This window comes from Chrysemys picta, chromosome 3 (assembly GCF_011386835.1).
Source record: "Chrysemys picta bellii isolate R12L10 chromosome 3, ASM1138683v2, whole genome shotgun sequence".
NCBI lineage: Eukaryota > Metazoa > Chordata > Testudines > Emydidae > Chrysemys > Chrysemys picta.
Genome location: NC_088793.1, coordinates 25,401,208 through 25,414,417, shown reverse-complemented (window position 1 = coordinate 25,414,417; position 13,210 = coordinate 25,401,208). Strand labels below are relative to the sequence as shown.

General features: G+C 45.3%; 1 protein-coding gene across 5 annotated transcripts; it reads right to left on the bottom strand.

The window, feature by feature from the left end:
- Positions 1 to 3,566: 3,566 nt before the first annotated feature.
- Positions 3,567 to 12,980, bottom strand: OSR1 (odd-skipped related transcription factor 1). 5 transcript variants are annotated; one of them, XM_042848694.2, is made up of 3 exons: positions 12,740 to 12,980; positions 5,238 to 5,929; positions 3,567 to 4,660 (listed from the first exon to the last, which is right to left on the bottom strand). In XM_042848694.2, the coding sequence occupies exons 1-3, from the start codon at positions 12,869 to 12,871 to the stop codon at positions 4,525 to 4,527; spliced, it is 960 nt and encodes a 319-aa protein (XP_042704628.1). In that variant the 5' UTR covers positions 12,872 to 12,980; the 3' UTR covers positions 3,567 to 4,524. The 5 variants fall into 5 exon arrangements, with proteins under 5 accessions (XP_042704628.1, XP_005293126.1, XP_005293127.1 ...); XM_005293069.4 differs by lacking the exon at positions 12,740 to 12,980 and adding an exon at positions 11,867 to 12,430; XM_005293070.5 differs by lacking the exon at positions 12,740 to 12,980 and adding an exon at positions 7,100 to 7,278.
- Between the last annotated feature and the right edge of the window lie 230 nt (positions 12,981 to 13,210).

Sequence of the window (13,210 nt, the reverse complement as noted above, 5' to 3'; positions counted from 1 at the left end):
GTTAAGTGATTTGCTTGAGGTCATGCAGAGCAGAGATTAGATCGCAGGGATTTCTGGCTCACTGCACCATGTTAAGCTAAAACCATACTGCTTCAAGGTACAGCCCTGTTACAAAGTAGCATGGATGCCTCAGCATTGTCACTTCCAGAGGAAGCTGGAATTAATATGCAAATCAAGCAGAATTTTAGAAAGAGTGAACTCCGGTACCTTCTGTGAAGGCCAATGCAACATTGATGTAGCAAAGTATTTGTTGCCCCTATATATAATTTCAATGAGGCTTTCACTCTTCTTACTGAATTCAAAGTTGATCCTGCAGGCCTCACCAGTAGGAATCTGGCCTTAGTGAACTCTGCAGAATCAGTTCTTTAATATACTGTAACTACATTTTATGAGCAGGAAAAGTTTTAATGGAACATGAAAACAATGTGACAAGACAGCTTTACATTTTAGTCAAACTGGAAATGGGAAAGTGTCATTTTCTTTGTAAATCTTGTATAAAAGAGGCAACTAAAGCCAGATGCTGTAGTACTTACTCAGGCAAAATTCCCACTGAAGGATATTTTTAGGGTGAAAATTGAAACCTGTGAAAATACTGTATATGGAGATCTGATTCTAAGAAGCCTAAACTAGTTATATGGTAAATATCAACTATGAAGAGCATTTAAACGAAAAACGCATAGGTAATTGATCATTTAAATGACTCCTATGACTGATGCGAAAATGCCCATCTCCAGTCTAGTTTCCCTCACTTGTTTTGGGGGTTCCTATTATTTGTCTGCTAAATGTAACAATTGCATCTCTTCTTTACCTATCATATACACGAATGGAACTGCTGCATTTACAGTGCAGAACATAAACCTGGATTTAAACTGATGGAGGAAACTGACAGAATGCGATTTTGCATGGCATGCTAGCACAACTAGGCACGAGACCAGGAGAAGATGTTTTGACTAATCCAGACTTCTGTTTATAGAAAATATTTACCCACTATACATTCTCAATAAATTGGCAATTCTGATTATATCAATTCTAGGGGATGGGCAGGGTTTCCCACATGAAATTGCACAGGGAAATTCTTGACAGCAGTATGTGTTTGCGGTCAAAACACCAAGCTGCTGCCTTATAAATGAAATGCTTCCCATGCCCAAAGTGAGTACAGAAGGAGCAGCTTCTTCATTCCCCACGTATGCTATCCTACAATGAAATGCTTAGAATTAATAAACAATAGATCATATTTCTTACCTCTCATTGTTTTTTTCCCCCTACAGAATTCAGGGGTCCTAATCAGAGAGAGTAAGAACATGGTGCAGCCAGCATGGGAACGTTTCATCTGAGTAATCACCCCCTTGGAAGTGAATCAGAAAACTCCCTTTTATTTATTACTTAGATAAAAGATGACTCGCTCCAGGAGAGAGTCGTTCACCTCAGCCCCCCACGAATAAACTCCAGGGAACATTCCTGCTCATTTGTTCCCTGTAATGAATTACAAGTGGCTAGCGCAGAAGGAGAGGTGTCTGCTGATCCCTTTCCTTTTGCATTGCCTGTGATATTTGCCATACTTTCCTTAAAAACAGGGGGTGAGGGGCGGGAGGAACCACTGAACAAATGGTCTAGCAGAAGTTTGAGCAGGGGTTCAAATATCAGGTATGTCTGGAGCTTTGGGTACTATCTTAACAGAGGCCACGCTCAGAAGTAATGCTCCCCCCCCCCCCCCCCCGGGGGGTGATGCTTCACTAACAGCAGCCCCCTTATCCCCTCCTGTGGCTGGGAGATGTCATTTCAGTTCCTAGTAGCTGGTGAGGGAAGACCTGGCTCATTTTCCAAAGCAGGCACCTGACTGAAACCAGAGAACCCTAGGGTGTTGTCAGTACAGGGCAAAAAGCAAACTGTTTGGGTAGGGCACTGGTCTGAGAACCAGGTGATTTGAGTCCTAATCCCAGCTCTCCCATGGGCAAGTCACTTCACCTGTCTCCTAGTCGGTTTTATCTAGGTAGATTGTAAACTGTTTGAGGCAAGGAAGGTCTCTTATTATGGGTGCCTGCCATGAGGCTATTATATAAAAAATAAAGAGTTCATAAAGCTACTTTGGTGCATGTGCATACTAAGGAACCAAGGTACTAAATACCCAATGATACTGTTTTTAATTCACCCTCTAATGCATCATGATTTTCCTCTCAACGTATCTATCCCCATACAAAACAGGGCTGCTTAGCTTCCTGTGCCCTACTTCAGATAAGTTTATTCTCTTTTATAGACTCTCAAATTGAAAACAAAGTACTTTATATTGTTTGTTGCTTAATACAATCATTGATTTTCCCAATACAACTACATATCTTTACTAAAGCCACTTCTGCACAACTTAATTTATATTGGCCCACTGAAAATGTGTCAATTTCCACCGTATTTATCGCTATATTTAGTCAGCAATCATTATCTGACTAAACTAAACTCTGCAAAGGTTTTCATAAGAGGGACACTGGAATTGATCAGATGTATTGAATTAGTCATGTAGTGGTATCTGTGAATGTGTGTATGTGTGTATATATATATATATATATACACATTCACAGATAACACTATATATATATATATATATATATACACACACAAGGGAAAATCCTTATCTTTCCCAAATAAAAAGCAAGGCAGTAATGTTTTTTTATCATTCATAAGATTTCTTGCCCATATAAATAGTATCTTTGTAAAACAAAGAGGGAAAATGGAAAAGAAGGGAAATTAAATGTTTTTGTTTTGATTTCAGTGCTTTATAGGTTTAAGCCTTATATTTTGGAAATAATAAAAACCCGAAATAAAAGTTACTATTTTGATCTGTAATAAGGCAAATTTTTGTTTGATTTCAGCTTTTTGATTTCAGAGGTGACTTGCAGATGATCAGGGAAGAAGCTGTTCTGTCTGTGAAATTACAAAAGAAGCAACACATGCTTTAAAAGCTCAGATGGAACCCGGCTCAAAACTCCCTCTCTATGTCTCAATCCAAAGCGGTTTTGCAGTGGAATAAACATCTCTGATCTAAGACAGCTGCCTGTAATCAAAGGCCGCCCATCAACACTAGACTGGGCCAAGATGCAATTGATAAATATACACTACTGACAATGAAAGGGGAGAGAGAATGTAAAGGAGTGTTTCCCCCATGGCCTCAGGCTGTGTGAATGGTAACAGTTTGCCCATTATTCATTTGATTTGTTTTTTAACACTTTTGACATCTAATCTTATCTGCTAATACCCAAGATTTAGTTACCAAGGTGAATTTTTCACACTAGGAACACAGTGATTTGACTCAACCTTTTCCCTTCCCTCCCTCAGATCTATTGACTTTTCCTTTGTAGGTAAAAACAGTGACTAACCCATACAACAACAAAAAAGACGTCTACTTTTAACATTCGCCACTCCCCCAGTACACAATTTGTGAAAAATAATTAAAAATATTACACCACCTGAAAAGGAAAGTTCTAACAATTGGGGGACGGAGTTCGATTGAGGATAGACCTGAAAGCAAATGGTTAAAGAACGTTCAGAACATATGTGAATAGTACATCCAGTCACGCTTGCCTGTAAAATAACAATTTATTTTAATACTTAAAAAACACAATCCAGTGATAAATGTCAATTACCAATAATCAGCATAAAGTGCCAAATAGCCATACAACTTTTTTAATAAACAAAACATATTGGAATGTCTCTTAGTTTTAATTTTTTTAATACACTGTTCAGAAAGCCAGCCTTTAAAATTCTCAGGTTGAGATTTATCCTGCCCACTCTCTCATCGAGACACACACAGACTTTAAAGTACCACTAAAACCACATTGTGCATAGCATCAGTTTGATTTATTGCCATTATTCTTTCCTTTGGGTGTTTTTAAATAAGTCCACAAATTACAAACCACCTCCCAAGGCACTAGACCACAAAACAAAAACAAGATCTCCACTTAGTGTTGATGCTGCAGCTCTAAGCTCTATATGAGGCTTTTAGTGCATGGCAGACTTCACTTGAGATTTAGGTCACTTTGGAACATTTCTTTTTAAAAAGAAAACAACAACAGAAACAAACAAACAAGTCTGCAAGTTGTTCTCCTGGTCTCAATGGTGCTGTAACAAGAAGCCAAAGTTTCAGTTCTTAATTGTCTTCTGGAATTTTTTGTTTCCTGAAGTGTTTAAGTAAGAAGCTTTATACAGTCAAAAAAAGTATAAAATAAAAAATGTAAAAAGTAATACCTTTGGAAGCTACGTTTTTGCTTTTAAAAAATGAAGATTCCTGTCCAATACGTGAGCACCACCTTTTGGCATAAAGTTTATCAAAGCCGCACAAGACAGCCAGTTCTCTTGCACTCTCCATATTATTAATATGTGTTTCAAAGGCAATACAATATTTTAAGCCAGGATTTGGGAACCTTTTATTTTTAATTAAAAAAAAAATTCAGTGCTCCCATCCTGGGCTTTTTTTGTGTCTGTTCTGAATTTGGTATAAAGTCTGGAGGGGAAGTTAGTTCATGGGTGTTGGAGGTTTCAGCATTTAAGTTTGGAAGGCTTAAGCTCCTTTACTTGCGTATGCAGTGTCTTGTGGACAGCTAGAGTTCTGGACTGGCAAAAGCCTTTCCCACATTCTTGACACTTAAAAGGCTTTTCTTTAGAATGAATATACCTGGGGAGAAAGAATATAGATTTACAAATAGTGACAATTCAATCAGGTGACCTGTCAAAAAACACCCCTTGTTTGTGACCTTCTTCCCAAACTACTGCTGAGGCCCAAATGTGAGATGCCCTGTTTGACAAGAAGCCAGAATGGGGGACACAGGGAGAAAAATTCATGCAGGAAGCACCCAGTGTTATGGGAGTCATTCGTTTACTGTAAATACCTGGCTCGAATGGCCACTCTGTATTTCTGATTAAAATCACTTTCAAAAATAAAAAGGAAGGACCATCCCAAATTGCCTGCAAAGAGAGCGGACAGATGAGGGTATGGTCCTCTGCGGTGTATAGGGAAGGCAAGTAAACCTCTATAACGGATTCATCTGCCAAATCAAGAAGCCCCGACCACTTGGGACATTACTAAACTGTACAAAGCAGTAGACAGCCTAAGGTGACACTCCTGCATTTAGGGAGGGAAATGGATTAGCTCACCTTTCTATTTGCGGTATAGGAGAGGGAGGGACAGAGCCAAGCAACGTCTATGGTGATAACCCTCCCGCGCCCCCGTGCTATTAAAATGCTGGAGTTACCTGTGATCCCGCAGATGATCTTGCCTTCGGAACGCTTTGTGGCAAATGTCACACGTGTAGGGCCTCTCATCGGTGTGGGTTCTTTCGTGAATCAAAAGGTTATAGGACTTGGTGAAGTGTCTGCCACAGAATTTGCAGACGAATTCCTTCTTGGTTTTGGAAGGTAACCTCCCCCGGGTGGGTTTCTTCTCCGGGGAGAGCTTAGTTACCTCGAGCAAGGAGCCGAGCCCTGGAGGCGAGCTCTGGCTGTCCGCCTGGCCCAATTTAGAGTGATCCTCTTGGGTGGCGGCCACAGCTAGGTTGGCAAAATCAAACCGGGGTTTGGCTTTGAGGGGCACGCTGGTGGCTTCTTGCTTGGGCTGGATGACGTGTGGGAACAAAGGGAAGGCAGGCAGCTGGAACCTGGCGTCCACCAAGCTGGACACCCCGGGCACCTTGGAGAAGGAAGAGCGAGGCAAATGCATGGCTGGGTAACCCAATGTCCACTGGTGCAGGTGAACGGCGTGCAGGGCGCTGAAGCCGTACAGGTTGGGCAGGTGGTCCGAGGGCACCGCGGGCAGCCCGTTGAACGCTTGGAGGAAGGAGTAGTTAGTGAGCTGCAGGGAGGGGTGAATAGGCACTGGGGCCGGCAGAGTCTTACTTCCCATCGTGGCCACTGGGGAGGAGGATCTCGGAGCAGGGAAGGCGAGTGTCTGGAAGAGAAAGACAAAGACCTGTAACAGGAGACCATAGAGACAGGTCCGCCACCCCGCCTGCTACTCTCCTTTTCTAGGGCCGGCTTCGGAGCCCGGGGCTGCTGGGCGTATCCCAGAGCCCGTGGCAGGTCAGTGGAAAAGTGCCCATTGCTCGCAGTGGCTCTGGCGCTGTGCGCCTTGGCCCCTTCCCACAGCAGCCGTGCAAGCCCCAGGCTCATTGCACAGATCTGCAGGTCGTTAGGACCCCTTTCATCTGCCCCCTCCCCGCCGCCAAGCCTGCTCCTAACGCAAACCATCCCTCGGTAGCCCTGGCTCGCTGCAGCGCGGCCTCCTCCGCTCTACGCACCGCTCGCTGGGCAGGAACAAGACCCTCTAGGTAGGCTGTGTGTAACTTCAGTCTATTCGGCTGCACACCCCCAGGCTACACCCCCAAGCCACCCAGTTTGCTGGCGGGGACGTGCCAAGCTCCCCGCTGCAGCTCCCGCTGGAGTCAATGGCAAAGCCCTCGTGAGTCCCAGGGGACACCGTTTTTCCTGGCAACTCACATGGTAAAAGAGTTAAAACTAAAGCGCATCGCTGCCTTATCCTGCCCGTACGAAGCAAGGACTCGCCCTCTGCCGCCCAGAGGAGTGACAGGTCTCCCCGCCGAACCCACCAAATGTTGACCTCCAATGGGAAGTAGAGCGCGAGGGTTTTACCCTCGCCCACTCCCAGCCCCTGCATCTGGAGAGCTGCGTCTCCCAGCGCTTCCCCTTACCCCTTCCCGGTCCAGCCCCAGCCATTCAGCCGCCTCCCCCTGGCCGCTGCATGGGAACTCCGTCAAAGCCCGGGGCAGAGGTGCTGGAACAATGTGTATAGTGGGGGGAGCTGACAGTCATTAAACCAAACTGTAAACCCTGTAAGCGATGGAAACCACTTCAAACCAGCACCCCAGGTCCAGCACCTATGGCTGGGGGGTGGGGGGGGTTTGAAGGCTGCTAATAGTAAATACGAAAGCCCTGCGTCCCGGTGTCAAGTCTGAATTTTCGTTTTTGTTTCCGTTGCAAGGGGACGAGCGTGGTCGAGATCTTCCCTAATCAAGCGAGATGGTGGCTTAATAAAACCCCATTTTAAAACTAGGGGTTAGCAAGCGCCTTTCCACAGCCGCTTTGCAGGGCACTACAGTACCTCTCCCGAGAGCAGGCAAGCCGAGGGATCTTCCCACAGCAAGTGCTGCCCAGTTGGAACTGCGCTGCCCCATGCCACGCCAGCGATTTTCAGTCAGATCTCCGCGCAGGCAGATCGGCTCAATCGATGCCACGCTGCGGGCTCCCACAACCTCCAGTTTGCGGGTTTGCACTGGGGCTGGGGGAGACCCAGACTCGTCCTAGGTACTACAAGCAAAGCCCGCCCCTCCGCTAAAGTCTGATTAAAAAACCCATTGAAGTCAAGGGGAACTTGGGATGGGATGGGGGGAGGGTGTTTTCAAATCAGGGTCCCTCAGGCCGTCCCAGCCAGACAGCTGCACTGCACCTCAGAAGGCAAAGGAAATATTGACGGAGAGAAAAACGTAGGTAACTAGGACAACTTGACTCGTCCTGCAATCACGGTAATTAACACACGCATATCTCCTGCAGAAGATGCAGCTCTTTGGGGGAAACAGCAGCAGATATTTTACAGCTCGCCCCTCTTAAGTGACACATTTAGATTGGGCGGGGGGTGCTCGCTCTCTATGATTTGGTTCTCGATGTTTATTTCCCCAGCAACCAGTGATTGCCCAGAGAGCGTCTCTGGTACTGCTATTTTGGGGCCCTGGGAATGGATAATAATTTGCCACCGTATTTCTAATGCCAAACTGCTAATTTCTCTGAGCATTTATCAAAAGCGATTCTCCCCCCGCCCCATGTCTGAAAGATTATGGATTTCTGATCGAGATGAAGGGACTTTTTTATGTCAATGTCCTGACATATTAAGGCCCCGTTTGGAGAAGAGTTTACAAACGAGCACCAGATTGCTAGCTGTCTCTGTAGACTCAGGCGCAAAGGAAACCTGATGGCCGAAGAGTTCTAGATCCCAGGCAAACAAAAGATGTATATATATATATGGATGTGATTAAAAGGAAAACAGCCGTTGCAGAAACTATGCTGGGGGTATGGGGCCAAGGCGGGAGATTATGAGAGGGGGATTTTTTTCCTCTGAGCAGCCCCATCCTCTACCCCACGGCCACCTTTCACACCGCTTTACATAAATCAACCGCAGGAAAAGAGACCCAAATCCTATAGGAATTCCATCGCAATGACCCAGAATAAAAGAGTGTGACATTTTCCCGAGATTTGCCTTTGCTAATTGGATACATTTTGTATAGCGGCTGATTAAAAAACCATACACAGTACTCCCTCCGTCCCATAACTGTTCAGGGACCAGTGGTCGAACCTGCGTTTTGAGATTTGTTCTTCAGCCGGAGAAACAAACATGGTTTAGTTTTAATATAGTGCCAGGTGTCTCCTTCTTGCGGTACAAGTGTCTTGATCACTTATTTCAGGAACAAACTAAACTAAACATACAGCTGTCCATTCCGCCTAGATACCCGAACATCGGTCATAATTCTAAACCATTATCCTGGCTCATTGTTATCTTTGAAACGTGTGACAAGCAACAGCAAACTCAACGAATTTCGAGCCCAGAATTCTGGGCCCCTCCACTCTTTTCATATCATATGTTTTATTTAAAAAAACAAACAAACCAGAAATATAAAACACAAACCCACCAGACAGATTTAGGTAAAATCCTGTTTTACAAGGATATCACATTTTTTAAGAAAATCGGTTTCAGTTTTCCAAACGAATACATGGGCAACGATTCTTTCAAGCAAAGGGAAGTGCAAAAAATGATTCATAATAGCATCCATTGTCCTAATTATGTTGTTTGCTAGAAGCAGTATTATTTTTTTAAAAGGAAGGGGCTCGGGGGCGGGGCGTTCAGGTTGATACAAGTTTGTTGGCATCCTTCCAGAAATGAAAGCTACACTTTTGCTCTGTACAGCTGGGGTAGTCAAAAATATAGATGAAGAGCAGCTTATTTCGTAGAGAAGTCTCTCTTAAGACATCAAAGGGAATGTGTATTTCTCTCTGCAGTACTTTTCTACTCATTCCCTTCCCCACAGAGAGATCAATGTTTCTTTGATTTCGGTGTCACCTCTACCTTTAATTCTGCTTCATGTAAACAGATCCTTATCTTTTTTTTAAAAAGAGCCTGTGAGTTATTTGCTTGAATCGCTCCCACCCCCATCGCAATAAAACTGTACAGTTTTTAAACACCAGATTTGCTTGCTGAGTAATTGAGAGCAAGCCACTTGTGTACTGACACAGGACTGAAACAAAACCCACTCTTGCCAAGATAAATTTACCCTGCAAAATAAGACCATAAACTTGAAAGACTACATCTGTCCCCAGCTTTCTTACCCTTTGTCCTATTTTGGAGATTTGGTCATGCTATTGTCTAATTGCCATTGTTTTACAATCACAGGAATCTTTACGTTCCAGATAAAGTCAATCTAAATATTCTCCCCTATTTTATAAATAAGAAAAAAATGTGGGCAAACTTGTTGTTGGTCGCCTCTCATGAATCGAAATTAAATTAATCTCACAGTAATCTTGTGGTTAGTCAGTCTTTCTACTTTTCACTTTGAATTATCTATTTCTGATGTGTCTTTTGAGAGGGATATTTGTTATATTAAATACTTGACTCATAAATAATGAGTTTTACTGATTAGTTCCACATGGGGGAATAGATGAAGTAAATTAGCTTGAAATGTTGCTTATTTTTACAAACATGATAAATTGGTGGTTATAAAACTTCAGATTCTTGGGGCTTTAGAAGGTGGGGGAATATCTAGAACTCCTGCCACAAGGCTCATCTGTCAAAAACCCACCCTGTTTCGAATGAACTATTTAAAATTTGTTAGCCAAATCCTTTCGATTAAACTGGAACGGTCTGCAGAATTTTATCAGCGTGCCAGTTAGCCAATATTTCCTTCAAGGCGACAGAATTTGTATCAGTTTAAACGAGGAAATTGACCTTTTAATTTACCTGTGTTTAGGAAACTAGCCGCAAAGGGAATTAATTGGGACTGTAAGTTGTTCTTTCGCTCTGCATTTGAGAGCGTGATGCTCTGGAGAATACAACTAGAGAATTCCGCGCAGATTTCTTCAGATTATTAATGGAGTGTGCAGAATCTATTGAGGAAGGTTTATTCGGGTCTAATTGAGCGTGGAGGACTTAATTGCTTACATTAATGAGGACGGGAAGGACTAAATCAGCATATCTCTGCTAAATCCTTGTAACATCATCATTCACATTTTATCATGAAATCAGTGCTGACACGCCTTGCGGACCACCGTAGCGAATGCTGATTAATATAGGCATATGTTATACTCCAAAAAAAAAAATCCAGTTCATTACAGATTGCTCAATTTAAGTATTCAATGCAGCCTTTTAACCCACTCAGTCCGGATCCTCATGAGACAGCAATTATGATGTTCTTACAATGGAATTAAACATGCCAATTTAACGTATTTTGCCTCCTTTCAAGCACAGCAGTGCTTGGGAATGCCCTCTGCTAGAAAGCATGCATGTGGGCTTCCTAGGGGTGTCATTTAATACACAAACCAGTTGAGCAATTAGAAAAATACCTGCGAGTGTAAACGTTTCATTTATTATTGGATTAAATTGTTTTAAATAATTGCACCCTCTGCACACGAGAGTCCGGAAGTCCCAGCCTTCCTCCCAAGTTATGGAGCAAACGGTGCTCCGTAAATAATCGGTAATAGCAACTTTTCCTTCCATCCGCAACCCCCTTTTCCCTTAGCTTCCCGAGTCCAAGTCAGGGAAAGAAGACAACGACAGTTACTTCTCCAACGTCTCTAGCTATGGCAGGCCAACGAGAGAGTGTAGTTAGCTCCCCTAGGCCTCAGGCAATCAAACCGTGCATGTTTTCGATTAATCTCCTGACACCACCGATCTTTAGATTCATAGATTCTAGGACTGGAAGGGACCTCGAGAGGTCATCGAGTCCAGTCCCCTGCCCTCATGGCAGGACCAAATACTGTCTAGACCATCTCTGATAAACATTTATCTAATTTATTTAAATCTATGTATCCTGCGGAGTCACTGTTGTAGGAAGGTGACAGCATTATGCTGCATTAGCATCTTGATCAGGTCCCTATTTATGTTTTTTACTGGGCTGGGTACATTTTAAATTGGACCAACAGTGCACCTGCTTGGGGTCAACAACTCCAAGCACCTTTCTTGAGTTTATTTTCTCCCCCAACCTCAACAGCAATCTACAAAAGGTCCAGTTTTTATAGCGTTCCCTCCTGACAGCCAGAAATAACAATAACAACGAATAAGCCTCACTTTTACACTAACATTTGACAGAATGGCCTGGAAAGAAGCGAGTTTCTCTCTCACAGAACTTCCTCCGAACGGACGTAACACATCAGACACATGTCAGTTCTGCTCTGTCTGAAAGAGGTGAATGCTGCCTGGTAACTAAAACGCGCAGAATTGCGTACACAATAATACAAATCTAAACGCTCAAGTCTACACAGTTTAGGGCACTCGAGACTGCTAGGGACTGACTAACCCCGGGTTTTGCAGACTGCATGTCAGTTTCATCTCCGTTTAAAAGCATAGCTCGGCTGCACTGGGGAAGGAGCAGCTCCATATGGGCTAGGCACGCTTTTAGATAGCAGCAAAATATCCAAGCACCCTTTAAAGACTTTCAGACAGGCTCCCCTCACCCCGCGCCCCCAAAGAAAAAAAAGTCCTTCTAACGACAGCAGATCTGTCCCTTCACCTGCACTGTCCGAGGCAGATAGGGGACACTTTGGACTGATGTAGCCAACCACAGAGACTTGGGGGAAAAACAAAAGGAGTTGTTGGTTTTTTATTTACCTAATCCCGATCTGTGCTCCACCGCTGGCAGAAGTGACAAGATCCGGGGCTAAATTGGAGCTGGTAAAAAAGTTGGGCTAAGTTAGTGGCCCTGGTTGGGCTCTCTCCCCCCCCCCCCAACCCCCCCTCCTCCAGCTGGGTACAGACAGATCCTAGAGAGCAGAGGGAGCCAGGTGCTCCTGGGGATGGAGATGGTGAGAATCTCTCTCCCTCCTCCTCCTCCTGCTGCTGTATGTGGGTCTGAGGGCAGGCGCGCCTTGGAGAAGCCGAGCTCAGACTGGAGTGATCCCTTCCCTCCAGCCTCCTCCTTATTTCAACCCCCAACCGGACGCTGGGCATGCGCACTACGGGGGGAAAGTGTCTCGCTGAGAAGATCCAACTTTTCAACTCTCCGGCTTGTTACGGGGCAGCCAGATTCCAGCCCGCACGGCTCCCAGGGCATCTCCCTGCGGGCACCCGCCGCCCCGCGCCCGGGCACCCGCGGGCGAGCCGGGCTCCGAAGCCACGCGTGGCAGGGGAGCAGCCCCAACGCCCCAGCCAGGGGGTCAGCCGTCCCTTCTGCCCCGGGGAGCCCAGAGCTGCCCCGTTCTGGCAGTCCCCCGCCCCTGCTCCTCAGCGCAGCCCCTAAGCCGCGCTCACTTCACTCCCCTGTGCCCGCGGCAGAGCTGCTCACGGCTCAACGCCAGGGTCCCCTCCGGGTCAGAACTCACAGATTGCCCCGGGGCCAGGATTTGGCCCCACTGGGATCTACTTCCCTGGCAGGATCTGGTGGATCCACGCTGCCCGGAGACCAGATTCCCTCTCCATACCCCCAGCTGGATCCATTCTCCAAACCCCGCACGAGATCCACCCTCCATCTCCCGCACCACATACCGGCGAAGAATCCACTCGCGGATAAGACCCCTTTAACCCGGGCTCAGCCTTCTCCCAGCATCCTTGGCAGGATCCACTCCCCAGGCTAGATTCACCGATCCAGCCCGCCGGCCCTGGATCCACGCGCTCCATTCTCCATTGGAGAGCTACTCCCTGGAACGAGTTTCCACACGGTGTGAAAACAGCCAGGTCCCTAACCCTCGCCTGCGGTTTTACCCCAGAATGGTGTGCATAACATTCTCGTTTGAATCCGGGGTCAGACAATTTAGGCAAAGCAAAGTAGCCCTTGAAAGAAAGAGGTTAAACGTGCTTTATAATTAATCCTGGGGCCCTATAGCCCCCTTGCTTATTTGTTTTTCTATTCGTCCATCCGTTCACACTCTTTAGGTCTGTGCAGGAGAACATTGCCTGAGTATATTATATGATCCCGAAGAACAACGAGAGTAATATAATATGTGGGTGAAGACAGAT

What these genes read in the sequence shown, in the direction of transcription:
- OSR1 (XM_042848694.2), bottom strand. Translation starts at nt 12,871, where the DNA reads ATGGAGCGCGTGGATCCAGGGCCGGCGGGCTGGATCGGTGAATCTAGC. An exon ending in CGCGAGTGGATTCTTCGCCG is followed by an intron (nt 5,930 to 12,739) that starts GTATGTGGTGCG and finishes TTTCTCTTCCAG; the next exon opens with ACACTCGCCTTCCCTGCTCC. An exon ending in GATCATCTGCGGGATCACAG is followed by an intron (nt 4,661 to 5,237) that starts GTAACTCCAGCA and finishes CTTTCTCCCCAG; the next exon opens with GTATATTCATTCTAAAGAAA.